We start from the raw sequence: 27831 nt of genomic DNA on the forward strand, positions 1-27831 counted from the left end.
TTCTAGAATGTTTTCTGTTTATTTTTTTAATTTATTGTGCTTTAAGTGAAAGTTCACACTTCAAGTTAGTTTCTCATACAAAAATTTATACACATATTGTTATGTGACCCTAGTTGCTCTCCCTATAATGTGACTGCACACTCCTCCTTTCCACCTCGGATTTCCCGTGTCTAATCAGCTCCTGTCCCTTTTTGCCTTCTCATCTCGCCTCCAGACAGGAGCGGCCCATTTAGTCTCATGTATCTACTTGAACTAAGAAGCACACTCCTCACCAGCATCATTTTGTGTCTTATAGTCCAGTCTAATCTTTGTCTGAAGAATTGGCTTTGGGACTGGTTTTAGTTTTGGGCTAACAGAGAGTCCAGGGGCCATGTCTTTCAGGGTTTCTCCATTCTCAATCAGACCATTAAGTCTGGTCTTTTTACTAGAATTTGAGTTCTGCACCCCACTCTTCTCCTGCTCCGTCAGGGACTCTCTCTTGTGTTCCCTGTCGGGACGGTCATTGATGGCAGCCAGGTGCCACCTAGTTCTTCTAGTCTCAGGCTGATGGAGTCTCTGGTTTCTGTTTATTTTTAAAGAGTGGATTTATCCACAGAAGGGTACAAAATTCAGGAAACTGCTGAACTGATTTTGACCAAGAGGGTTGAGTATTTGGGTTTCCTGAAGATTCCACTCAGAAAAACACCCCGCTTTTCATGTAATTTATATGTGTGACTGATACCCACATTTATTCATGAAACATAAGACAGAAGAAGCCACTGGACATTAATTTCAGCATTTTTTTAATTGTATTATGCTTGATGCGTTTAGACACAATTCCAAGGGCAAGCACTGGGTAGGAAAGTTATCTGGATTGTACAAAAGACTGTTAAGACGACATGGTCAGTTCCCACTGCAGGAAACAAAGATTTCTTTTTTATTATTCCCTGCAAACAGCATTTCCCAACTAACACATTTAAATTCTGACAACATGATTGCGAACAGGTACATACCTGTTCCCACGAGAAACCTCCATAGAACATTTGGAGATATTTGGAGTCAATCAGATAAAGCACGTTTTGACACGCAACCATAGGAGGGGAGCTGGGTCTCTGGGCTGCGTGAAATGAAATGTGACGGCCATGTGGGTGCGACACGCCGCTCCTTCTCCCACTCCATACACAAACTGCCGGCTAGAAGGCTTTCCCTCCCTCCCTCCCTCCTCCATGTGCTTCCGCCCTAAAGCTGAAGGCTCAGTTGGAGACCTTTGCTGATAAAGGACAGATGGATCTTTAGTCAAGAATGCAGTTAGTGGACACACTGGCCCCACCTGGCTTCCCTCCTGGGCCAGCCAGTGCTATATAACACCTGTTCCGTTTGTGGGATGACACCGTTAGTAAGCAAAGTAATTTGCCTGGTTGATAATTATTTTTTAAATCTAATGATTCACCCAATAGGAAAGGAACTTCACTGCTAAGATCTAATAGGCAGGCACCTGCTCTGTTAGACAGCCTGTAAGATAGGCTCCTTCAAATAATACTACTATGTCTTATGTTACTGATCACTAAAGAATCACCATAATTTTGGTTATATCCTTAGTCTACCTAAAGTTCCAAACCAACTCCAAGAAGGAAAAATTCCTACTTCTGCTCTTCTAATTTACTTTTACTGCTGCCTCCACCCTCCTTACATTATGAGGGCTGTCTTTGCTCATGGGAAGCCCATCTACTAGACAAGACTGAACTAGCTTATGTTTGGTTGGGGCAGGGAGCATGCACAGGCACCCCCCCCCCCAAATCTTAATAGATACACAAATGATATTCTATGATGCTATTTACATACTGTGACCTTAAACATTACTTTCTATATTTCATCTTGAATATTCATTTTCCTCACTTCCTTTAGAAAACCGATCCCCAGTCAAGAAATGAGCCATGTAATGAGAAGGATTAAAAAAAAAAAGTCTGTTAGAGCATTTACAAATATCCTACCAACAACAGTCTGCTCAAAACCAACATATTTCAAGTGGTTAAGAGCTTGGCTGCTAACCAAAAGGTCGGCAGTTAGAATCCACCAGCAGCTCCTTGGAAACCCGATATGGCAATTCTACTCCGTCCTGTAGGGTCACTACGATTTGGAATAGACTCGACGACAATGGGTAATATAAGTGTACCAGAAGCTCCTCTGATCTCATTTCCAGCCACCCACCCCAATACATGGAGAATCTATCCCTTACTATCATTGGGTGTTTGACTCTACACAGGCTACCTACATGCTTGATGGGGGCGACTGTGCCCAGTTTCACTTCAGGCAGCCTATGCCAGGGAGGACTGCCCTCTGGTGGTGAGACAAGGACACCACGATGGTGACGTGCAACCAGCTGCAACTGAGTCGACTTTGATCTTGGTGACCCCGCTTATGTCAGAGTAGAACTGTGCTCCATAGGGTTTTCAGTGGCTGATTTTTAGGGAGCAGATCACCAGGCCTTTTTTCAGACACCATTTACAACACCCAGGGACTCCTGGTGATGTACAGCATTAGTCATAACAAGCTTCTCTTAGGATTGTTGGCTCTTCTCTGCAGTGCTTGACTAAGGTCTATGGCCCCTAACAGAAGTAGCTGTTGTATTGCCTACTGCACGGCTGGGCAGTGGTCTAAGGCTGGCGGGGTGATCTGTGACCTTTGTTTGGCTCACAGTAATGAAAGCAGGCCTCCCTGTAATTTATTCTTAATCGATTTCTTCTGATCAAACCCCAAATCACCTTTGGTGTCTCAGACATGTCAGATCCGATGACACGTTTCCAGGGATAAGGGAGAGTGAGACTGCATGGCGAGATGCATCGTCTTGCTTTCAGTAGCCACTGTACTGCAGCCTCATCCCCCATCTACTAGCAGACTTCGCAGGGGATGAAGTACCTAAGTCATCCTTGACCTCACCCTCCCGCTGACCAGCTCTGGTCAGATGCTCTCGGAATGGGCTCCACCTAGAGGAGCCGCCACTTTCATCGCCAGTGAAAGCCTAGGCCAGTGCTGCACAAAACTCTACAAGCTGCCGTCGCTGGTTACCATTAACCTTGTAAGCTGAGACATGCTTCCCAGCTCTCACCATCTGTAGTCAATGGTTTCATATACAGAATTTACAGAACTGCTGGGCAAGAAGCTCCTGGCACTCTTCTATCCCTGCTCTTAACGGGGAGATGGTAGAAAGACTGGTTCTAACAAAACCTCTGACCTTCAGTGTCCCCATCTGCACAATGAGAGGCCCGGTCCTTCCAGCTCTAGAGGCCTTCACTGAGGCTGAGGAGGAGTTATTAACTCTAAGTCACTTCGGAGGCTCCTGATACAATACTTCCATGTGGAAGTTCCTATCAAGAATGATGAGGCTGGTTAGGCCCAAAAGGTACAGGTGAAGCTGGGGGTAATTAAGCTGCTATTTTCCCACCAGCCGCTCTATTAACATATATTTCTGCTCACACTGCCCCCTTTCCATTGCATTCTGAGGGTTTCAGTAGATGGAGGGAAGCCCCCCACCACCACCCACCCACTTGGCTACCAGGCAGAAGGCAGCTCCTGGGTGTGGAGGAGTAAGGGGAAGGCCCAGGAGAAGTCAGTTGCTTCTTATACAGCTTTGTGGGATATCAGAGGCTGGGCAGGAAGGCAAGGGTTGGATTGTCACCCTGCAGCGAAGTGCTTCTACATCCATCTGCTGCCTTCTTGCCCTCTGTCTTCCCACCGCTAAGCCCATCTGGTCTTCCTCACACACTTTTCTATGCTCTGGTAGAAGTCAAATCCTTTATGTGAACGCTATGCTGGAAACAAATCAGTTTAATTAAAGTCTCTCTGCTGAGATAATGTAGTGACTCCTCGGCTTCCAGCCACTTTAACGGCAACCTAAATAGTTAAGAGTTTCTCCTTTTCTTTCCCTCATTAGCTAAGAAATTTGCTGCTTTGTTGGGTGGAACTATCCCCTATGGCCATTTAATTAATCCTAGACTAGATCGTGATAATTCAACCTGGAATCATTTCTGCACAAGGCCCTGTCCAAGTGGTGGGTGTGCCCCACTGGTGGGAGGGCAGCTGTGCCTTTGACTTGGGGAAGTCACCAGCATGGCTGCTTCTGCATCACCAAAGCGGGTAGTAAGTCCCAGCTAGCATGGAAGAACAGTTCTCTGCCCACCATAAGTAGCTCTGTAGGTCTGGCACACAAAAGCACAGGACATGGAAGACAGGTCCTTCAGGACCATGGAAACTGGGATCTAGCTGGGAGTGGACAGGAGCCCCCTTTGTCCTTTTCTCTTGGTTCTGTCCCTCAGAGGACTCATATGGAGACATTCTGCACTTCAGGCATGTACTTAGGTGAAGGGAACCCCAGGGAGGTCCTCCCTGGTCTATGCACACAAGAACCCTGGACCAGCGAAAAAATGCCTTTTGCTAAACTGGAAAAAAAGCCGTGACTGAGAGAAAAAGTAAGACTTTAAAAGATTTTGCTTTTCCTGCAAACTCAGCACTGTGGTGACTAGATGTCTTTCAAGACTTGATGACTGCCAGTCCTCTTGTGAAAAGGCTAATGTGTCCACTGTCACTGGAATACAATAATAGCAGCTTAAAATCCACAATTAGTCATATGACCAAACAACAGGCAAATGGGGGTACATGTTCCATTGCAGAGGAAGGGGACAGACATTGCAGAAGAAGGGGGTGTTTTGAGATTCAAGGCAGAACACAACTTCACAGTTCAATTTGGCTTCAGAAAAGGTGACTACAACTTAACTTTCTCATTTTACTCAAACAGGAGAGTGGTTTGTCTTGCTGGTAATTTAGTAAGGTGGGAAGTTTTAAATAAGAAGGGGAAAGAGAATGCTTACTTCACTTAAAGAACTTAATCTCGGTATCAACACAGTCATAGAAAAGGTCCCCTACTTCGGCGGGGTCCAGAGGGTCAGAGCTGCTCAGGATTTCTTCCATAGCTTCCAGGCCTTGCTTCTCTAGTTCCAGCATGGTCTTCCTCAGCTTGTGACCTTGCTCCTGTGGAAGAACACAGCCACTTTACAGCTCAGCAGAGCAGCAGGCCGGGGAAAGAGGGGGTGGGAAGGAGATTGGGGAGGAAGTGGAGAAGTGGTGGGAAGGAGGAGAATTGCAATGGACGTGAAAGCCTCCCCAGGGTCCTGCTGGCTTCCTGCCCACAGTGCTGCCCACCCCCTTCAATCTGTTTCCCACATCACTGTCACAGGGATCATTCTAGAATGCCAATGTGGTTACATCGCTGCCCTGCTCAGAATACTTGAACACCTCCCTACTGCCTGCAGGATAAAACCCAGACTCCTGAGTGGCATTCATACATACAAGGCTCTCGCTTGCCTCACCTCTTGCCATGGCCCTCCTTTCTCTTCAGCCAGAGGGAAGTGATTGCATTCCCACAACCCAAGATACTCTTTCTCACCACTGCACAGGCCACCCTGCTCTCTGGAGTACCGTTCTCTCCCTCAACACTTGCATGCACTCTTTAAGCTTCTTTGGAAAGCTTTTCCTGACCCCTGACCCCAAGCCATTAGGGGCCCCTCTCTGGGCTCCCACAACACAAAGCCTTGACTTCTGCCATAGTCATTATCTTCCTGTCTTGTAGTAGTTTGCCTACTTGGCTGTGTCCCCCATAGACCGTGATCTCCTGGGACACGAGACCTAGGCTTATTTCCATTCTCCGATGACTGGGACGTAGGAGGCAGTCTCAGTAAATGTTTGCTGAATGAAAAGACAGATCGATGAGTAAACACATGCTACGTCTATCACCTATTCACTCTTTTTCTGAGGCAGTGAGATCTCTTCCAGTGGGAAACATTCTTCTAGAGCGAGTAATCATGAAAAGTTCTCGTTTGCTCAATTAGTCCGAGAACTGCGAAGCTGCTTTCGCCACCTGTCCACCACTTCCCAAGGCTGCCTCAACTCAAACCAATGGTCATCTTTAATTTCAAATGGTCATCTTTAATTTTAAAAGACCCCCTTGGTCTCATCTCTTTGGAATTTTACGTAGACTAGCCCAGAATACATTGCTCTTTCTACCCCTGCCTTCTAATTGCCAAATATTCACAAAACCACACACCACAGGGTGACATTTTTAGTCTACTTGGGCTTACTGCCATCTGCCTACGAAAGCACCGTCAGGAACTAATTCTGACAGCCCCGGGGAAGCCAAGTTCAGGGAAGCAGGTACACCGCTGGTTCCAGGGAAGCAACTGGCAAGGGACAGCTGTTAAATGCTCAATAACTATGTGACTTTCACACGTCAAAGTGGTCATTTCTGTGGAATAACAAAAGCAGGTTCTATGAAAACTAAGACATCTTCTCAGAGACACTTTCTAAATTCATTTGGATTTACTCCTGATGTTGCCCTTTTTACATCCTTTTTATACAGTCCACAATGCTGAATGTAAGGAAATACGCTCACTGAGTCCGTACAGAACGTCTGGACCGATTTACCTAAAATGTGTCGCTTTTCTTCAGGGCGAATTGGACCTATTACAAATTGTTAAATGGATGCTTGAGGAAAGAGACGAGCTTCTGACAAGCATGTGACTTCCTCCTGCTTTCAGCAAAACATTGTTAGTACAGGCTTGGATTTTGTATGAAAGCCTGACTGCTGTGGACATATATTTGATGCTGAGGAACATATATGAGGTGTTTTTCTCATTTGAATTGATGTCTTATACCTTGATTAACCAAAGCTTTGGAGGGAAAAAGTTGCATTTTAAAGAATTGACTTTTTTAAAACAATGTATTGCCAACCGACCATCTTTTTATGTGTTTTTAGACAGCAGAACAGCAGTTATCTAGAACCCCACATTTCTAATATCCCTAAGTAAACAGTAAGTGAAAGAGGGATATTCTTGGCCCACCGCGCTCTAGGATAAGCATCAAAAGTGGATGTTTTGTTTTATTTGGTTTTAAGAGGCTGGGTAGGAAAATGATCACCAGCCTTCTAGGAAGGGCCTTGGGGAACGTGGATTTCTGGGAGAAATTGGACATGCTGGAGAGGAGATGGATGAGGTATGCTAACAGAGGTCCTGCTCCCCCCAGGCTGGCCCTGCCCACCCTCCATGGCCTACGCCCAAGCCGCCCAAGCCTCACCTGGTCACTTTCGATGACTGCACGGGCCCACTCGTGGGCCTTGTACAGCTCGTGCCGGCGATCTGGCTTCTCCTGGAACCGAGGCTCCTTTTTGGCAGGGTCATCGTCCCCAAAACTGGGAGACTGTGCTTTGGGGACAAGCTTTACATCATCAACAAAGATGAAAGGCTTGAATATGGACCTGGAAAGAAAGGAGTAGGGCATTTAGCCAGATTGAGTTTGGGGCTTGGGGACACCCAGAGATCGTCCTTTCATTCAGCAAACATTTCCTGAGGCAACCTGAGGTGTGTGCGGAGGTGGGTGGTGGAAGTGCATGCCCCGGAAGCACAACTTCATGGTATTTTAGTAGAACGAGCTGCCATTTACAAGCTGCAAATTCTTCTATTTGTGGGGACATCGAAACAGACTTTCTTTGTTTTGGGAAGACCATTTGAGAGGCCCCTTTAGTTATATAAGGGAAGGCGAATAGACACTAGGTGTTCTGAGAAGTGGTGTAACAGGCCGTCTGTTTATGTGAGTCAAAAGATGTTTGCCTCTTTCTCTACCACAGTTTGCTGCAAAGTTTCCTCCTGGGAAGGAAGGGTCTGAGACTACCATGTTCTGTGTTGTTTTGCTGAGGTCCTACCTACTGGAAAATTTTGGAATATGTCTAACTCGGGGAAAGGACAGATTAATAAAGATGACATCAGAGGATCCTGGAGGCTCCAGAGGGGACACACCACAGAGAAACAGTCTAGTCGTGTGAGAGAGTTTCCTCTGGGCACAGTATGTGGCTAATGCAAGAGCGCTCTTTGATTTGGCTCTTTTGACACAATGGGAGCACCTGAAGGAAAATGGCTGTGAGTGTGTGTGTGTGTATACACTTTTACATACCAGGACATGGCATCATGCACACACATACACTGAAAGAGCCATGTCTCTAAAAAAGTGTAGCCTGGAATCCCAGACCAAACGAGTGTGGGGCGACAGCAGCCGACTGCAGGCCTGGGGCAAGAGGCTTATACTCCCCTCTCTGCACCCAGAGAAAACACCAGAGGATCAGAGGGCAACCTGGGTCTGGGTCAATGGGGCACTTTTGGCAGAGCACAGGCACCTCTGGGCCCCGAGTGTGGCCTGCTTTCAGCTACATCATGAGCCTCACGCACATACACACACACCCTCCTGTGCATACTGATCAGATTTGGATATTTTCTCTCCTCCCAACTGGTGCACCTGACCTAGTCCAAGATGCCTCAGGTGGGCTGGAGGTGAGCTGGGAGGCTGACTGCCTCAGCCGTAGGGTATCTGGGGCGGAGGCGGCTGGAGCAGCCTTGCCAGTGTGCCACACAAACACTTTTCTGTAAGCCATGATCTAACAATGGCTAGGAAACAATAACCCTTCTACCTCAATGATGGTCCTTGGACTAGTGGCTTTGGCACCCCCCAAAGAATCTCAGGCCCCAACCCAGTCCTGCTGAATCATAATCTGCATTTTTACAAGGTCTCCTGGTGATTCATGTTCAAGTCTGAGGAGTACCACTACAGACAACAGTAATGAGAAGTAAAGGAGCCCTGGTGGCACAACAGTTAAGAGCTCAACTGCTAACTGAAAGGTTAGTGGTTTGAACCCATCCAGCAGGAAAAAGACCTAGTGATCTGCTCCTGTAAAGATTAAAAAAAGAAAAAAACACCAAACCCATCGCTGTCAAATTGATTCTAACTCACAGACCCTACAGGACAGAACAGAACTGCCCCCATGGGGGTTTCAAGTCTGTAATCTTTAAGGAAACAGACTCCACATCTTTCTTCCATGGAGCAGCTAGTGGGTTCGAGCCCCTGAACTTTCAGTTAATAGCCAAGCGCTTAACCACGGTGCTACCAGGGCTCCTTCCTGTAGAGATTACAGTCCAGAAAACACAATATGGCAGCAGCTCTACTCTGACACATGGGATCACCAGGAGCTATAATCAACCTAACAACAATGAGAAGTAACCTTAGATTAGTTCCCGGAGGTTGGTTACCATGGGAAAGAGTACTCAGTAAGTAAAGATGTTGACCACAATAGGCAAACTTTGGGCTCAGACTAATTTAATTTGAATATTAAAAGCAGTGAGATCTTAATAAGCTTGTAAACGCCCCTCCAAGCCACAATTGGTCTCTATTTGCCTGTAGCAACAGAGGAAGGAGAGTCAGAGGAGGAAATGGAAGTGTGGTTAATTGCCTCCATGAGCAACTGCCTCCTTTGCCACGAGACCAGAACTGAATGGTGCCCAGCTACCATCACTGAACATTTTGATCAAAGATTCTGTAGAACACTCGTTATCAAATAGGGAAAATGCACAACAGAATTTCAGATTCTCATGGACTCCAGAGTGGAGCTATGGAGGGTGGATGAGCCCCTGAAACTATATTGCCATGAGATAATCTTTAAACCTTAAACCAAAAATAACTCCTGCAGTCTTCTTAAAAACCAAACAATAGTTCAGCTTAACTAGTAAAGAATGTCTTCCCTGAGCATTATGTTCTTTTGATATCTATCTGGAGCCCTGGTGACGCAGTGATTAAGAGCTCAGCCGCTAATCAAAAGGTTCATAGTGAATCTACCAGCTACTCCTTGGAAACCCCATGGGGCAGTTCTATTCTGTCCTATAGGGAAGTCAGAATTGACTAGATGGGAACGTTTTGTTGTTGTTGTTGTTATTTTAAGATCTATATGTGATCACACTGACAGCAGCCTTGAAAGATAGGAACCATAGGGGGCAGTGAATTTATGTTAACGGGGGAGGAACAACTCAGAAAAAGAGGGTGAGAATGGTTGCACAATTCAAAGAATGTAATCAATCTCCCTGAACTGTACATGTACAAGCTGCTGAATTGGTGTCTGTTTTGCTGTGTATATTCTCAATAACATCCAAAACTAAAATAAATTATTTTAAAAAAGCAGTAAGACCTTTGTACCTCAAGCTGGTGGCGTGGGTGGTACTGGTTAAGGATAAGTAGCCCCCCACCCCCACTCCAGGGACGCAGATAGATATAGGAGACTGGTTCCACCCTCAACCCAATCTACTGGGAAGCACAAGGAAGGCCAGCTGGACAAAAGTCCAAAAAGCCAAGCCTCACTAAGGACCTTCTCTCCCCAGCCACCATTAAAGGAAGTCGCCCAAAGATGTAGGGAGCTACCCCCCCAGCAGAAGAAACACACACTTCCACTTCCTACAGCCTCTTGAAAATAGATCATTTCATTCCTCTTTCCTTCAACTGAATGTTGAATGAATGACTGTTGAGTGTGAAAAGGAATTGATGAAAAAATTTAAAGTGTCTAAATCAGGTGTGATTCCATAAAGTGTAATTCTCCAAATGGTGATTTAGTTAACTCTGCAAAAGGGCTGCAGTATGGGAGTCCATTGGAAGAGGGTAATGGGGAGGGACAGAAAGAAAGAGAAGAGAGGAGAGAAGCAGGGGAGGGAAGGGCAGGCAAGAGGGAGTGCGGGAGGCAGAGAGAGAACAGGAGAGAGAGCTCCAGTGCCAGGAAGAGAGAAAAGCATGTGAGGGCATGATTGAGTGAACCCAGCCCAGAGGCATCCAGAACTGCCTCACAACAGTCAAGTGCCCAACCCTTCAGGGCCTGACTGCACTCAGGGTTTCCAGAAAAGTCAGTGCTCATCATACCATCTGTCAGCAGTTAATCTGCAGCCTTCTGTAGAAGGACCCTGGGGCTCATGCTGAGCAGCCCAGACCCTGCACAGTTTACACTTCCCTGGCTCCAGGGCTCTGCGCTGGGCAGAAAAGATTAGAGCCATTTCTCTCACCTGGGACTGTCAGGCTTCTAGTGGGACTGTTGCAGGGTCAACAGTCAGCAAGCCAAGGGCACTTCAGCCTCCAGCCATGCGTGCTGAGCTGGGCTGCTGAGGAGACGCCTCTCCACCTGTTCCTTCCCCCACCATCCCATGCCATTGATGATGCTCACATGTGTGACACCACTCCACACAAACCCCTGCCCAGCACCTCTTGCCTCAATCACTCAGAAGCCAGAGTGGGAGTGATATTTTTATAGGAAACCCTGTAATTTCATTTGTAAAACCTCAGTGGTTGACTTACTAGCCATCTCAGAATTGTTTTGACCAATTGACCCATGGGGGAGAGCCACAGCACTGTGGGATACTGAGCACGGCAGGGTGGGGTGCAGCCTGGGAGCACCCACTGGGCTGAGCTGCAATCCCAGGGGTCCACCTGCCTTATGAGGGCTGCAGGGAATAAGCTGGGACTCCAATCGGTGAGCCTGGTTCTTCCAGGTTCTTTCCAGATGTGCTCAAGGTTTAGGTGACTCATCTGAGCAGAGGCCTTTCCCTTGCTCTTTCCTTTGCCTAACTCCCCTCGATGGATCTTCCAGGTCATAAGGTCAGCCTGGCTTAGTCACTTGAGTAATTTCTGCATCTTCAGAGTCATGTTTGGGGTCAGAGCTGTTAAGTGGCCACTGATCTTACAACACCAAACCAGTTTCTCTCAAAATGCATGTGTCCCTCTGACTGGCTCACCTAAGGGTCATTCCAGCTTTACAGTGAGTTACTTTAATCATACGGTCAAGGCCACACCTGGCTAAGAGCAGAAAGACTCCATGAAAGGAGTTTCTATGATAGAGGGAAAGAGATCCAGTCCTTTTAAAGCAAAGGACAACCTTAGGGATGGGCGTGCCATTTTGCCTAGGGCTCTAGCTCTGTGTACAGCTGTACAGCTCCAGGGCTTGACTTTCACATAAGCTATGAATGGCATCCCCAGGAGGTGTGCATTGCAAGGCCCTGCTAGGGTTCGAAATGCTGTCTCCATATCAAAAAAGTGCCGCCTGATGCTAATGTTTGAATTAACCAGATCATAGGGTCTTGGCCAATCCAGTCTAGCTTCTTAGCCTAGTACACTGAGAGGAGAAGAGGAGGAGACAAAACACAAAGAAACAGAGAGAGACAAATGTCATGTTCATTGTATCTAACCGACTACCTGCCACTAGTTAAAGTAGGTTAAACACCCTTTGCTCCCCTTTTGGTTTACCCATTCTGCATCTTGAGTATTTGTGTATTTTCCTCACTGTGCGGACCTCTCAGTGGTGTGCTAGTTTAACAACTATCTCTGAAAAAATTAAAAACCCAAACCAATTGCCGTTGAGTCAACTCTGATCCATGGTGAACCCATGTGTGTCAGAGCAGAACTGTGTTCCACAGAGTTTTCAATGGCTGATTTTTTCAGAAGTAGATTGCCAGGCCTTTCTTCCAAGGTGCCTCTGGGTGGACTTGAGCTTCCCACCTTTTGGTTAGCAGCCATGCACCACCCAGGGACTCCTTGGAAAAAAAAAAAAAAAAGCCCTGATTTATGGTGTTTGCTGATTTCCAAAGTGTAAATACTCCCTCCCACCATGCCCATTTCAAGCTACCATGTCACTGAACATGGAGTTGGGAAGAAATGTGCACAGTCAGCTCCCCCTAGCTCCAGTACACCACAGGACACTGCATTCTGTGCTGTCACAAAATGCTAAGGGATCCCTCTTCTCTTTCCTGCTCCAATTCTTCTTCACATCTATGAAGCTTTGCCAAGTGCTGGTTTCCAACTAGGAAATGGCTTCCAAAGGTCAGAGCTAGCACATTAAAGTCAAGTAGTGTTACTATGTGGATGACTAAGGTACTAGATGGTTCAACGGAATAATACAGAATATTAACATGATGGAATTCACCTCCTCGATAAAATTAAAGGATTTTCACACCTCCTTCCAGCTCTCAAATGCTCAGACTTCTGCATCTTTCTCCAACTCCCTACCTTACATAGTACCTGGCACATAGAAAGAGGGAGGGAGAAAAGAGGAAAAGAGGGAGATAAAAAGAAAATGTGAGAGTAAGTAACTTAAAGAGAAAGATCTATAAATAACAGTGAACAAAGAACAGAGTATCAGACAGAACAATAGTAAAGATCATGTCCACTGGTTTCTAACATTAATTGGGAGAGATATAATATTAATTGATCATAATCTTTTGCAGGTCCATTGGCTCTGAAACTATCTCCTGAAAATGTCTCTAATATTTTTAGCACTAGCAGAAACCGGCTAAAATCTACCTAATTTTACTACCTGGAAACTTAAGAGTAGGAAATTATCCTTCCTGCTGACAACATACAAAATCTTGAACACGGCCAAGTACAGAGAAACACTGAAATGTTGAATAAGAAAAAAACATAGCCCATGACGGTTCTGCGATCGGAATAGGAAATGCAGCTCATTTAACCACAGCAGACAAAAATTAATGTTTTCCGGAAGGGCCTTAATCTTCTACAAGGTTTTTTCAACTAATTTAACCATGAGTAATTTTAAAACTACTTGAAATTTTCCATTTTAAATCTTACAAGGCTATTTCCAACCAATTTCTGTAATAGTATTTGGCTGTGTACTTCAATCTAGGAAATAAAATTCCTTTATATTAGTGTCCTGGCATCACAAAGCCCTGACTTGTTAACATGGTTAAAGCAAGTGTCTAAGGCATCAGAACAACAGGGATTTGTATGATCATTCCACAGTTCAACCCACTCCTTCAAAGGCTCCTGTTTCCTAAACAACAATGTCCAAGTACCATGGCAGAACATTCGAGACTCTACAAAACCAGGCTCTAAACATCCACAACGGAGCCCTGGGGGCACAGCTGGTTAAAGCACTTGGCTGCTAAACAAAAGGTCAGCGGTTCCAGCCCATCAGTTGTTCCACAGAAGAAAGATGTGGCAGTCTGCTGCAGTGGAGATTTACAGCCTTAGAAACCCCACGGGGCAGTTCTACTGTGTCCTACAGGGTCGCTATGAGTTAGAATCAGCTCAACGGCAGTGGGTTTGGGTTGGTTTAAACATCCACAGGTGCCCCTCCTGGGTCGCCAGGTTCTCATAAGAGGCTCCCGAGCCAGTTAAAGGAGTGAGATGTAAAAGGGAGGTCCAGATACCAGGGGGGAAAAAAGGACAGAAGCCTGAAATCTCGAGGTCCAAAAAGTGGGTGAGAGGTGGAGCCACGGAACCATGGGTTCAAACAGGAAGGTAAGATCAAGAGAAAGCAGCTGGGTCAAACAGGAGGAGCATCCTAAGAAGCTTCCTGGAAGTCCACTGAGTGGCTGAGACTCGCTGTTACAGGCCAGCAGAGGGGCCACAGGAGAGTGGCTACGCTTGTCTGGTGGAGGGGGTGGGGGGTGGAGGAGAGATGGAATCCTTACCGCCATCCTCATCTATAAGGGGAGGCACAGCAGGAATAGGGCACCATGCTGTTTCATGCCTCCAAACTTTCGCACATGCTGTTCTCTATGCCCAGAATGTTATTGCTGCTTTTTGTACCTAATGAACTCCTACTCTTCCCACAGTGCCCAGCTCGATAGTTCCTTCCTCTGTGACGCTTTCTCTGTCATCGTCTCCTTTATGCCACTTCTTACCTCGTATACAGCCTCTATTGCTGCACTTACCAAATTATTTGCTACATGGTAATGTCCCCTCTTAGACTGTGACCTCCATAAGGACAGAAACCATTTCCCTAGTGCCAGACAAGCACAACAGGTACTCAATAAGTGTTTGTTGAATGAATAAATAAGTAAATAAAAAAACTAGGAATAGCTTATATTGAATTGAATAATCAGGCCCTGTTAGAAGAAATCTATTGATACTACCAAAAAAAAAAAAAAAACCCAGTGCCGTCGAGTCGATTCCGACTCATAGCGACCCTATAGGACAGAGTAGAACTGCCCCATAGGGAAAAAAAAAAAAAAAAATTTTTATTGATATTAGCATTTGTTATTTTAAAAAAAAAAGGAGGCGGGCAGGTGGTCAGGAGAGGTGGTTGGATTTTCCCCTGAGTCATGGAAGAAATAATTCCTAGCTATACATCATCCTGAAATCATGAGAGGAGAATATTTTCAGCTACAAAGAGAATAAAACTTGGCTGCGGATTCCCTAGTAGCAGATTCAAAGGTTTAACATACAACATTCCAACAATGATGATGGTTTCAGCCACGGGAACACCTGAAAAATACCAGAGAACCTACTAGAATGGACAGTCTTCTAGAGCTTTCTAGACTAACGATCAGACTCATCTGACAGATTCCGAGGCCCACCTCAAAGATTTTGATATACTGAGTTTGGGTCAAGGCATCTTTATTTTTTTTAAAAAAGCTCCCCCAATCTCAAATTCTCATAAAAAGACCAGGCTTAATGGTCTGACTAAGACCAGAGGGGCCCTGATGGTCATGGTCCCTGGACCCTTTGATAGTCCATGATTGGAAACATTCCTGAAGCCAACTCTGCAGACAAGGATTGACCTGGACAATAAGATAAGACAATGATGCTGGTGAGGAGTGAACTTTGTGGCTCAAGTAGACACTTGAGAATATATGGCAACTCCTGTCCGGTGGCGAGATGAGGAGGAAGAGGGGAACAGGAGCTGGTGGAATGGGCATGGTAAATACAGGGTGGAGAGGAGCAATGTGCTGTCTCATTAAGAGGAGAGCAGCTAGGAGTACATAGCAAGATGTGTGTAACTTTTTGTATGAGAGACTGACTTGATTTACAAATTTTCACCTAAAGCACAATAAATTAAAAAAAAAAAAAAAAAAACTCCCCCAAGTGATTCTGATAACGAACACATTTAGAAACCATTGGATGATTATGTCTAAGCTACTGATAGTGTGATCTATCGTATATATGACTGAACATTACTGGGAAGAGGGGCTTCTGTCGGCCTGGTACATCAGAAATTGATTTAATAAATAATAGCTAAACCTACTATGTATGTTACTTGGATCATCTCACTTAACCATCCTAACAAGCATAAAGGTAGGGGCTAGTATGATCCTCATTGTACAGACAAAGAACAGAAGCTTGGAAAAATTAAATAACTTATCTAGCTACTAAGTGACAGAGGTGTGATTCAAAATGCTAGTAGTTTATTCTAGAGGCTATGTTCTTAACCACTGCGCATACTGACTCTTGACTGAAGTACATGGGCAGAAAGCAGCCCCCTAAAACACAATGTCTTAAAGAAATGGCCAGTACACTTGAAGTTGTTTCAATCTGTATTGTCTCTATTTTGTCCTCTAACTCATAGCAAGTGGATATTTTGATAAATTTTGGGCATTCCTCCAACTCTGTGCACTGCGTCTTATTCATCTTTACATCTCTCGTATATAGCACAATACCTGGCCTGTACTATATACTCAACAACACATATTTGTTGAACTTAAAATAACAATTTGACTCTATGATTGTGAAGAATACTATTTGACAAGTGCCTAGAACTTTTCTTAGTCAAAGCTCTTTGTGCTATACTGCCAATAAAGAGGTAGACAGAAAAATGTGATCCTGCTAGACAAGAGTGGACCTGGTACAGGAACTTAGGATATGCTTGGTGAATGGACTCCCAAGGTAAGCACACAGTCTCTGCCTGCTTGATTGGTCTCAGACAAACCTGGACGGATCTGGGGTTCCAGTGAAGTAGTGAATGCAGGGCAAGCTTCTATTCTGAGGCAGGACAGACACTGTACTGGCTGTGGTGAGGAAAGATTCTGAGTCTATACAGACTCCACTGGCTTTGTCCCGTAAGATGTCAATCATAGTCTGCACAGTGATGCTTTCTGTAAAACAAGAGGGAGAGAAAGAAAGAAGAGATATAACTGGCTGGCTGCTAACCAAAATCCATTCACTCCTTTTGCTTTTTAGTAATCCCAGTGCCGTCCCCTAAAATTATAGCTGGGAACATAACTGCCCAACTCCACCCTATGTTTCCCAACTTCCCTTGTGGCTAGGTATGGCCATGTGATAAATTCCGAACAACGGAATGTGGACAGAAATGCGTGCAATTCCCTCATCACATCCATAAAAAGGAATGCTTGCCTTCCACTTTTCTTTCTTCCCTTCCAACTGGCTGGGAGATGGTAACAAGTGGACCACAAATGGAAGCCATGTGTTGAGGCAGAGCAAACCACCAGCCCTGGGCTGTCCACATACATCTGGACTGTGACACAGCAGAGAACTAAACTTCCATTTTCTTTGAGCCATGTTATTTTGGGGTCTCTCCCTCTCTCTCTACATATATAGCTATACCTCAACCAGTGCAATAACTAAATTTAATGATATCCCTAGTCTATATGTATTCCAACATGTTTGCTCTCCCACACTCTCTTATTGGTTAGAGTCAATACTATAAAAATGACTTCTCTGCAATGGGACATATACATACAAATAGGCATTTAGAATAGAGTCACTAGGGCTATTGACTCTGGCTTCAGATAAATGGATAAACAAATCCCTGATCACACAGGATCCTGGTTCTACATTCCCCGCTCTGGTTATAATACCTTGAAACACTATTGATTCAGCCTGTATTCACAAAGATGGACTCAAAGCATCACAGAGGGAGAAGGTACCTTAAAGCTCCCTGGCACAATTCACATCCTCTTTGTAAATCCCTTCTATTTACAATGTGTCACATTAAAAACACTGACAATAAGTCCTTGATTTCTTCAACTTTCCAGTGTTCAAATTTCCTCATTTTCTCATAAATGTTTCCTAAGTTCACTGATCTGGGTCAGGATCCAAATAGGTTAACAATGTCTCTTCAATTTCTTTTAATCTCTGCCTCTCATTTTTTCCCTTTGCATTTTATTCGTTGGAGAAATCAGGTCATTTTTCCTGTAGAATTTCCAACAGTTGACTTTGCAGATGACATCACCACCGTATCATTTAATATCCTCCTTTGTCCTCTGTATTTCCTATAAACTAGTAGTTAGATTTGAAGATTCATCAGATTTAGGTTTGACGCTTTGACAAAACTACTTCACAAAGGGTATTGTATGCTTGTATCAAGTTAGCTTTATTTTTTTAATTAAAAACCTTCAAGATATTTTCACCTTAGAAAAGAGTTCTTAAAGTTCCCATTTAAAATGGGTACTTTCTTACCTTCCTTCCCAGAAGACATTAAGATCTATAGCAAAAACCCTAAAGTGTTTTTCTAAAACAGGGAGTCAGCAAACTTTTTCTTAGAGTCAGATAAATGCTTTAGGCTTGTAAGCCATACAATCTCTGTTGCAACTTCTCTGTCACAACTATGTAACTTCTCAACTCTGCCATTGTATTATGAAAGCAGTCATAAACAACACATAAACGAATGGGTGCAGTTCTATTCCAATAAAACTTTATTTACAAATTCAGGCAGCTGCCCATAGTTCATAGTTTGCTGACCCCTGTTCTAAATGATCAAAGATTTGACTTACAAAGCACATTTATCACTAGCAATTATAAAGTGTGGCCATTTTGGTTATTTATAAGGGTTTCAGTCAGGCACAAAATTAACAAGTTATCCAGTCACCGCATTTACCTAATTATGGACTCTGATTGAGTCTATAACTCAATAAGGGCTTATGAAGAGAATCCAATTTAATAATTCAACTAAACAGATGCTCACGGAATAAAGGACTATACAGGCATCACAAGGAGATCCTAAGATGAATAAAAGACAATACCCCTGCCCTCAAGACTGAGCAATCTAATGTGGCTGGGTGAGAGGAAAATATAGGGTAAAGATAAGTCCAATATTATAAATACTGAGGTATAAAGAAGGCTGCAGTATTATAAGAGACAAACTCTGTGACAACAGTGTTTAAAACAGGACTTTGAGCCAGTTCCTTCTGGTTCGAACCCCTGCTGACAATTTGCATTTCTAACAAGTTCCCTGCTGAGAATTTGTATGTCTAACAAGTTTCCAGGAAGTTATACGTAAGAATCACCTGGAGATTTTGCTAAAATGTAGATTCTGATTTAGCATATCTGGGGTGGAGATGCAAATTCTCAACAAGGAACTTGTTAGAAATTCAAATTCTCAGCTGAGGTTCGAACCAGAATGAACCTGATTGAAGAAGCTCTGGTTTAAAAAAGAAACAACGTTAGGAGAAGAAAACCTCCATGGATAAGGAAGCATCAGGAAAAATAAATACAAGTTGTCTTCTTCCCTGAGGTGATTGTTAGCACAAGTTTGGTCTTTACACACAAGATCTACCCTCTAACCCTCTGCATCGCTCACCCTCCTAAGTTCAGGTGAGTTCTCTGAAATAGCTGAAAGACAAAGGATATGAAAGGGAGAACCATAAGGTATATTCCAACTCACCTTCTTGTTTTTCTAAGCTGTCTTTGCCTGCACAGCAGTCTAGATGGTCATCCGCTGGAGAGAACACTTCAGAGAAGTTGAACTCGTCCTCTCCCGTCCACCAGCCTTGGCTCTGAGCATAGTTCCTGAGTTCAGGATGCTCTGCATCAATCTTCGTGGTGAGTGAAAGGTGACTGCAAACGCACTTCACACCCTCTGCAGAGAGGGCAGAGCCCAGTTAGTTGAAAATACAATTAGAAAGAATTAATCAAGAAATGGAAATCTGCAAGGAGTCTTCCCCTAACACAGGGAGGAATCGATTCAATTTCTGAAGAAAGAAACAGACAATCCTTCATACTCTTTCTAGGAAACCTCCCAGAAGGTTTGAGCAGTCCTGACCTGGCATTACCATGTTTTAAATGAGCAACAATCATTTTACTGATCTTAAATTCACAATGAAAAGGAAACATGCCAAGCTCTTCATTCTGGCTAAATAAACCCTACGCATTTATTACTCACACACAAAAAATGTGAATGGTTTTTTGAAAGAGGCACTGTGCTATACTAATAAGACCTATGAATGTTGCATCTATGGAGATTCCTCTTCCCCAATTTGGTTTTATTTCACCTAGACAAATTCTTCACACCACCGTCCCCCACCTGCCCAAATATATATAGTTTTTAAAAAACACAAAGATTATACCTCTTCATTCAACTTTTTTTTTCTGGTCCCAAAATTCAGAAAAACATAATGGCAATGATAATTGTTTTAAAATAAAGGGATGTACCCTTGAATGTGCGTGTGTGGCGGGGGGTGGGGGGTGGGCGTGCATGAGAAAAATCTATAGGAATCCATTTTTCCCATAAAAATATAAATGTAGCTAAATAATCTGAAGCAAAAAGGCCTGCATTCTGAGTACATTCATCACAATGAATGAGAGTTTAAGCCAGAAATTCTCCTAACAGTTGGCAGACTTGCTATGTCCTCTCCAAAGCCTGAACTGAAAATACACAGGGGATGAATTGACCCTTTAGTTCCAAAACACTGTTTAGAATGCAAACACAAAAAAGTTATCAGTTGTAGCTCAAAAGAGCCATTCATATTTACTGCTTCCAGGGAGCATGTTGAGCTTCCAAATTCTTGAAGAATGAATTAGAACGAGAAACAGAACCAAAATTACAAGCTGCAATGAAGCCACTATGCCTGACAACCTGTAACCAGTGCCAGGGGTGCTGGACCAAGTCCTTCCAGTATACTCTGCTTCACTGATTTACACTTCCAGAACCAGCATTCCTGGCCAATGGGCCCTTTGCCATTCATCTTTTTAGAGGGCAACATAAGAGTATAAATTTTAGCTTTAACCTAAACAAATAATTTAACATCATACATACTAAGCTATTAAGAACATCTTGCGAACAACTCCATAGATGTCATTTTTCCTAAAGAGCTGATTTATAATACACATTTTCTTTCAAGTATTTTAGCATTCAAGGGACCAAAAAGAAACCAAAACTAAACCCATTGCTGTCAAGTCAATTCTGACTTATAGCGACCCTACAGGACACAGTAGAACTGCCCCATCAGGTTTGCAAGGAGTGCCTGGTGGATCTGAACTGCTGACCTGTTGGCTAGCAGCTGTGACACTTAACCACTGTGCCACCAAGGTTTCCATTCAAGGGACAGTTTCATTAAATCCTACCGCAATCACATACCTATTGGGATCAGGGGGCTTCAAATCAGTGAGTCCAAGGAATGACTACATTGTTTTTCAGTTTAAATATTTCATGAAAGACAGCATTGGTTTTGAGGAGATGGATTTTTAATCTATACTTTGAAGGGGAGCTCAGCTTTTGAAATGCAGTCACAGATCAACAAGTCCTACTTAAAAGCAATATGACTGCTTTTAAACACAGAACAACTAGTTCTCTTCATGGAACCATTCAGTGGTAAAACTTCATCTTAGGAGGGCTTTTTGTAAAGGAGTTGTAAGTTCTTGCATTTCAGGAAGCTTGGAGACCTGGTGACCTACACTAGGGCATTAGTTTTATAAACATTTTAAGTGTTGGGCAAGCAGGCACGTACTCTGGCCAAGTACATGCCAGGCACATGTGGACTGCAGAAACCCTCTGAGACTGCTGACTGGATACCACTAGCCCTTCTGCACCCTCGTGGGGATTAGAAGAAGCTGCTCACCCTTCCAGTCAGACACAGCCTTTGCCCAGCTTGGCCAGGACACCACAGGCTGGATTTCGTGGACTGCCTTGTATCCATGAGAACATGCTCATCATTCACAGTAGTCTGATCCCTGGACTGACTTTGGCCAAAGAATACAACGGACTTGCTTCACAACTACTGCAGTAGATCTTCTACTTCTAAATCAGGTCAAATTTGGTTCCAATCACCCCAAAGGCAGGGTTTCAACCATCCCTAACATCATTTCTGATGAATTGGAAGAACTTCCTGGTAAATTCAGTTGATAAAAATTCAGAAACCAAAATATCGGTCAACAAAAAGAGTGCTGTGATCTACCAGCCATGGAATAGGAAGGGAGAATGGCAGTACACATGCCATGTGTTTGTCATCCAGTCCTAAAAGGGGCTTCACCAGCCAGTTCTCCCTTAGAATTTCCTCTTCCCTTCCTCTTGGAAGCCCTTAAATCCATTCTGGGATCCCATCCATCCATAATGAGGATGCTGTGGTAATGCCACAAGACTGCTACCCTCACCCCTAACATTTCCTTCCCCAGAATCATCTTAGAAGCAAGATGCTGCAGAGGCCATAGAGTAGCAATGTCATCTTTCTGCGTGGACCACCTAGTCCTCTACTCTTCTTGGAAAAGGGTCTCACAGGGAAATGGCCCTGTTGGCCCAGCATGGCATTTAATGGTCCTTATGCAGATCCCTGTTCCTATTCTAGAGGAGCATTCCAAGCACAAAGAGCTGCAGTGTTTGGTAAGACAAGGGGTAGCTCCCTGTTGAATTGATTCATTGATTATGAGTTATGAATGGGGAATCACCATTCCCTTGGCCAATTAACAGAGTAACAATTTGGATCATGAACTGCTGGGAGTCAAACTGAGTCCTACCCAGAAAGCAAACAGAAAATATGAAATATTAGGAGTGTAATTCCCAAGTGTCAACATCCCTTGACTCCAGGTTGAAGAGATTCCAGGTTCTAAGTTATAAGCAGAAACCCAGGAAGGAGAGACATGTCTAGCCATGAAGACCCAGCACAGAGAGGGTCTGCAAAAGCAGCAGGATTGCACTAGGTCTGATCCCCAAGTGCAAGCACCATCTACCCCACCCTTTCCCCAGCCTCCAAACCCTTTGTGACCCATGCCCACTCACCTGTGATCTTCTCGGCCGCCCAGTACTTCCCTATGGTCTCAAGCACCCAGGCTTCCTCACGATCCACAATCAGATATGCACTTTGGAAACTATGGCAGGAGTTTGCATCTTCATAATAATTTCCACCTTGTCCATGCTCTTCCAACAAGGAGACAATAACATCTAAGGCTTCCTTAGCTGTTGTCCCTCTTTCTAAACCAAGCCTGAAGTAAGGAAACAAGATGTTCACCTCAGTCTCTCAAAGTATGTAATTACTACCATAGTAATGAAAGACTGGGAGAAGGCTAAGTTATGAATCATGCCAACATGTATAAATATGTTAATATACCAACAAAAATGCAAACAGATTAACAACATTTAGGGCAGAATATTTGTCTACATATTTATTAAGCATCATATGGTGTTTTCTGTCTTGGGGCATCCCCGTCCACAAAGAGTCAGGAATCCAGTGGCTTCTTCTTCCTGAAAGGAAGTCCAGCCATCTCTCTCTCTTTTTGACTCTGTCTCCCATGCAGCTGGCTATTTCAGCTCCAGCTCTTAGTAGACCCTCTGTTTGTGGCTTTTTTTCTTCTCCTGCCTCTAGCCTAGGGAAAAGGAAATCTCCACCTAAACTAGCCTTGACCTCTATAAGTCTACACTAGGTATTTTGGTTAGTAATACAAAGTGTTCAATTTCTAGCCATTGTCCTCTGGGAATATAATTTGCTTACAGATCTCACTACGGATGGGTGGCTGGTTAGAACATGATCAATTCTGGTTCGGCACACTTCTCTTCCTACCTATCAGCATAACTCTTTTGAGAGACCTTGGGCAGGTTACATGATATAGTTGAACTTCACTTTCATGTCACCTATAAAATGAGTACCTACATAATTGGGTTTCCATGACGATGGATTTTATGAATAATGAACATGAAAATACATAGTGCTAGTAGCTGGGACCAAGTAAGAGATCAACGAATTTTGAGAGGTAGCTTGCTGTGGCAGAGAAATATGTTTCAGAGATAAAGGAACCTAAGTTTTAGTTTTGGTTCGGGTTCTAACTGGCAGTATAATCTTAAGTAACGTAACCTTTCCAAATCCTGATTCTCTCATCTGTAAAGTGAAAACAATACTACCTTCCGCTCAGGCTGATATAAAAGAGGCTGACACATAATATGTACTCAGTAAATGTCCATTTATTCATCTGTTCATTCAAATTATAATTCTAGTGGCAGGAACACAGGAGTCTTTGAACAGAGGCAATGAGCCTGCTAAGATGGTGGTATCAACCAGATCTTGTTAAATTTTCCACTTGAGAAGCAATAGTTATTAAAATTCACCCAGTTTAATGCTTCCTGAAGGGTCATTTCAGTGTGCTGCCAGGGAGAAGAAAAGATAATGCAACTACATGCTACAGGCTTACTCTTGTAACAGGCTCATTTTCTTAATCACCTAATTATATATCAATTCATTTGAATTTTTCCATGTAAGCTTATTTAGGAAGACTTGGTTATAAGGCAATGATTTATGAAGCTGAACCCTAAGACCTTAGGAGAGTGATAAAAGAGAAAGCCCATTAGAAGACTGAATTAAGTAAACTTTTCTTTTGGCCAATGTCATTTTCTCCAAAGAGGAGTAAAACCAGTTGCCATCGAGTTGACTCCAACACATGGTGACCTCACGTGTGTCAGGGTAGAACTGTGCTTCATAGCGTTTTCAATGGCTGACTTTTCAGAAGTAGATTGCCAGGCCTTTCTTCTGAGATGCCTCTGGGTTGACTCAAACCTCCAGCCTTTCCATTCACAGCCAGCACATTAGCCACCACCCAGGGATTCCCCAAAGAAGAGTAGCAGAAGCAAAACCAACTGCCATTTTGTCCGACTCATGGCAACCCCATGTGTGTCAGCGTAGAACTGAACTTCATAAGGTTTTCAATGACTGATTTTTCCAGAAGCAGATCTTCAGGCCTTTCTTCCAAGCTATCTCTGGGTGGACTCAAACCTCCAACCTTTTGGTTAGCAGTCCTTAGTTGTTAGTTTTGGTTGTTGTTATTAGTTGCTCTCGAGTCAATTCGAACTCATGGCAACCCCATGTATACATAGTAGAACTCCTCCATAGGGTTTTCAAGGCCATGTCCTTTCGAAAGCAGATTGCCAGGCCTGTGTTCCAAGGTGTCTCTGGCAGGGTTCCAAGCACAAACCCTTTGGCTGATCAAACTAAACTCATTGCCATCAAGTCGATTCCGACTCATAGTGACCCTACAGAACAGAGTAGAACTGCCCCATATGGTTTCCAAGCAGCAGCTGGTAGATTCGAACTGCTGTCCTTTTGGTTAGCAGCCAAGCTCTTAACCACTATGCCACCAGGGCTCCTTTGGCTAGTAATCTAGTGTTTAACCATTTACACCACCAGAGGTCTTATCTGTGAATACCTACCCAGAAACCAACCCAGTGCCGTTGCCAGCAGCAATATTCCCTTCTTTAGAAGCTGCCACTTCTCTTTTGCAGTTTCTGACTTGTTCCTCTTGCCGTTGCCTTCCCTGGTGCTCTGCCTGTCCACACCGAGACGCTCAGTACTTACAAGCGCTGACTCTAATGTCCCTATGTGCACAGCCTCTGCAACAGGACCTCAGCATTCATCCACAGACACAATTCTGACTCCACCCTCTGACCCCTCATGCCAGGACCACAGGTAAAAGATGCTCCCTCATCCCACCTGTCTCCCTGCCAGGGGATGGGGACAGGACAGCACCTGCGCCCCAGCCCAAGGCCGTGAGTGACACCAGTGTTGTACGGTTTCCATCTGAGACTGAGAGGCACAGGTGAACCATATGTCACTGGGTGCAGAGGAAATGCCAGAGACCAGGGCCCCGGAGATCACACAACATCAAGAGGCCTATCTTAAAGCCTTTCACAACTCCTCCCTTCCTTCGTGGGGCAGATTCATGTGATTCAAATAAGAACAGCACTTTGCTGGCACCCATTCAGAATTTCGGTTTAAGCTGCTACACCTCAGTGTGGGCATGACCAGGGCAGGGGAAAGGATGAACTTAAACAGGCCAAGGTCAGAGCCCTGCTCTGACATTTACCCTTAATACACAGGCTTATACAAATCGTTCCAAAGTGCGGGCTTTGTCCAAGTTGTTCTGGGTTTTGGAGTGAGGTGGCCCTGAATTCAAATCCTAGTTTTATGGGAAAACAATAGTAAAATCCTTGTTTGGGGCCCAAAACCATCTCACAGGTATGTCAAGTTCACTCTGCCCTTTCCAGGGCTTCGAACCAGTTCATTCCAGTTTGAACCCCTGCTGAGAATTTTCATTTCTACCCCCAGATATACTCAATCAGAATCTACATTTTAACAAGATCCCTAGGTGATTCTTATGTATAACTTCCTGGGGACTTGTTAGAAATGCAAATCCTCGGTAGAGGTTCAAACTGGAAGGAAGCAGCTCAAAGCCCCGGGCCTTTCCTGAGAGGCTAACACATCCCTAAAGAGCATGAGTAACGTCTGCACCTCCCTGGCTTAAAGCGCCTTTGTTTAGGAACTCTGTTTGCTTATCCTTTTTATATCTATGTCTCCATAGATGAAGGAGGCAAATGAGGTAAAACAAAGTTATAAACCAGATTTACAATGGCTATATCATTGCTGCTTTGGGTAAGTAATGAAAATAATCAATTGTTTTTAGCTGGTAATGAGTCAGTCCCCACCTCACGGGGATCTCACAAACGACTGAAGGAAACACTGCCCAGTCCTGTGCCATCACCATGACTGAATGGGGGTCAGAACACCGTAATCCACAGGATTTTCATCAGCTGAGTTTCAGAAATAGGTCACAAGGCCTTTCTTCCTAGTCCATCTTAGTCTGGAAGCTTGGCTGCACCGGAGGTGCACTGGCCAGGAATAGAACCTGGATCTCCCACATGGAAGGCAGGAATTCTACCAGTGAACCACAGCTGCCCTCATAAAAATAAAAGTCAATACTCCCCACTTTATAGGGCTGGGCCTGGCGCTCTTATAAGGACTCAGCTACAAATAATCTGCCCTCCTCCCAACAATCAACAAATCTTCAAGGTCCTCTGAATTCATGACCTTTGGGGAATCTGAAGATTCCCAGTCTTCAGGCAGAGGGCTGGAAATGGGAAGAGAATACGAACATGAGGCTATTAAGGACGGCATTGATTTGGGGAAAGGGTATGTGAAACCTTTTCACTAATCTCTATCTCTTGGTGTCCTGAGCTCTCTGTCTCATTAAAAGTAGAAGTAGTATGACCTAGAACAAAGAGAAATGGCCTCCCTGAGGTTAGGAGACTTAGTATACCTGGCTCTGCCACCTCTGAGTTCTGGAGTTTTGAGAAAGTTACTTAACACCCCAAAGCCCCAGTTTCCTCATCTATTAAATGGAAAAAAAAACACATCTATTTCATTAGGTTGACATGAGGGTTAAATAAAAGGATATACACAAAGCCCATCTTACAAGAGGTTCAGGAAATGGTCATTCTAACTACACAGGTATTTCCTTCCTGCAGACATTGACCAGGCCTCCATTCAAGCCACCTGTGTGTCTAACAACTTGAAGCCAACCTTTAGACCTTTCCAGTTTTTCACACTGGCCTCTTTTCAAGGACTTCTGTGTTTTTTACACTTGGGGGTCTGATGGAATGTGTCCAGAATTATGAGAGGTTCTGAAATTGTGGGACCGACTGGTTTTTAGTGCCCAAATTAATTAAACACAAATGAGAGCAGAAAGAGTTAGTCTGCAGAAAAAAGAAAAGAATAAAGCAGCTATGCAAAAGGAAGAAGAGGCATGAAACACTGAAAAGATATGGTGGTGTGCTGCAGCCAGGTAGCACCAGCTCAGAGAGCAAACTGTTAAAACTTCAGGAATTTTAAACCACTTGCCAAGCCATTGGTAGTTTGGAATCAGTTAGAGTGGGAGTATTTACATGACAGAAATTTTGGAAAAGGCTACAAATCAGGGCTACACCACACAAAGCCAATTATTAAACATTTACCAGCATACCAAGGTCCCTGGGTGGCACAAATGGTTACATACTCAGCTACTTACCTAAAGGTTCGTGGCTTAGACCCACCCAGTGGTACCACAGAAGGAAAACCTTGTGATTTGCTTCCGTACGAGGACAGCCAAGAAAACCCTATGAAGGAGTTCTACTCTGTAACACATAGGGTTGCCATGAGTTGGAATCGACTTGATGGCAACAGGTTTGGTTTTGGGGCCTACCAGCAAACCACTGACTGATGGGTTCCAAAAGCTTTCTAGTTCTCTCCC

The 27831-nt window shown here is 44.1% G+C and overlaps 1 protein-coding gene across 2 annotated transcripts in view; it reads right to left on the reverse strand.

Annotated features, from left to right (window-relative positions):
• Nucleotides 1–745: 745 nt before the first annotated feature.
• SCRN1 (secernin 1) overlaps nt 746–27831 on the reverse strand; it is a 78788-nt gene continuing 51702 nt past the window's right edge. For both annotated transcript variants that reach the window (XM_049894048.1, XM_049894049.1), the window contains exons 4-8: nt 22565–22767; nt 19238–19432; nt 16544–16709; nt 7102–7282; nt 746–5004 (exon numbers count right to left, since the gene is read on the reverse strand). In XM_049894048.1, the coding sequence (XP_049750005.1) occupies nt 4846–5004; nt 7102–7282; nt 16544–16709; nt 19238–19432; nt 22565–22767 (904 nt within the window). In that variant the 3' untranslated portion in view covers nt 746–4845. The remainder of the gene's footprint in view (nt 5005–7101; nt 7283–16543; nt 16710–19237; nt 19433–22564; nt 22768–27831) is intronic.

This window comes from Elephas maximus, chromosome 8 (assembly GCF_024166365.1).
Source record: "Elephas maximus indicus isolate mEleMax1 chromosome 8, mEleMax1 primary haplotype, whole genome shotgun sequence".
Classification (NCBI taxonomy): Eukaryota; Metazoa; Chordata; class Mammalia; order Proboscidea; family Elephantidae; genus Elephas; species Elephas maximus.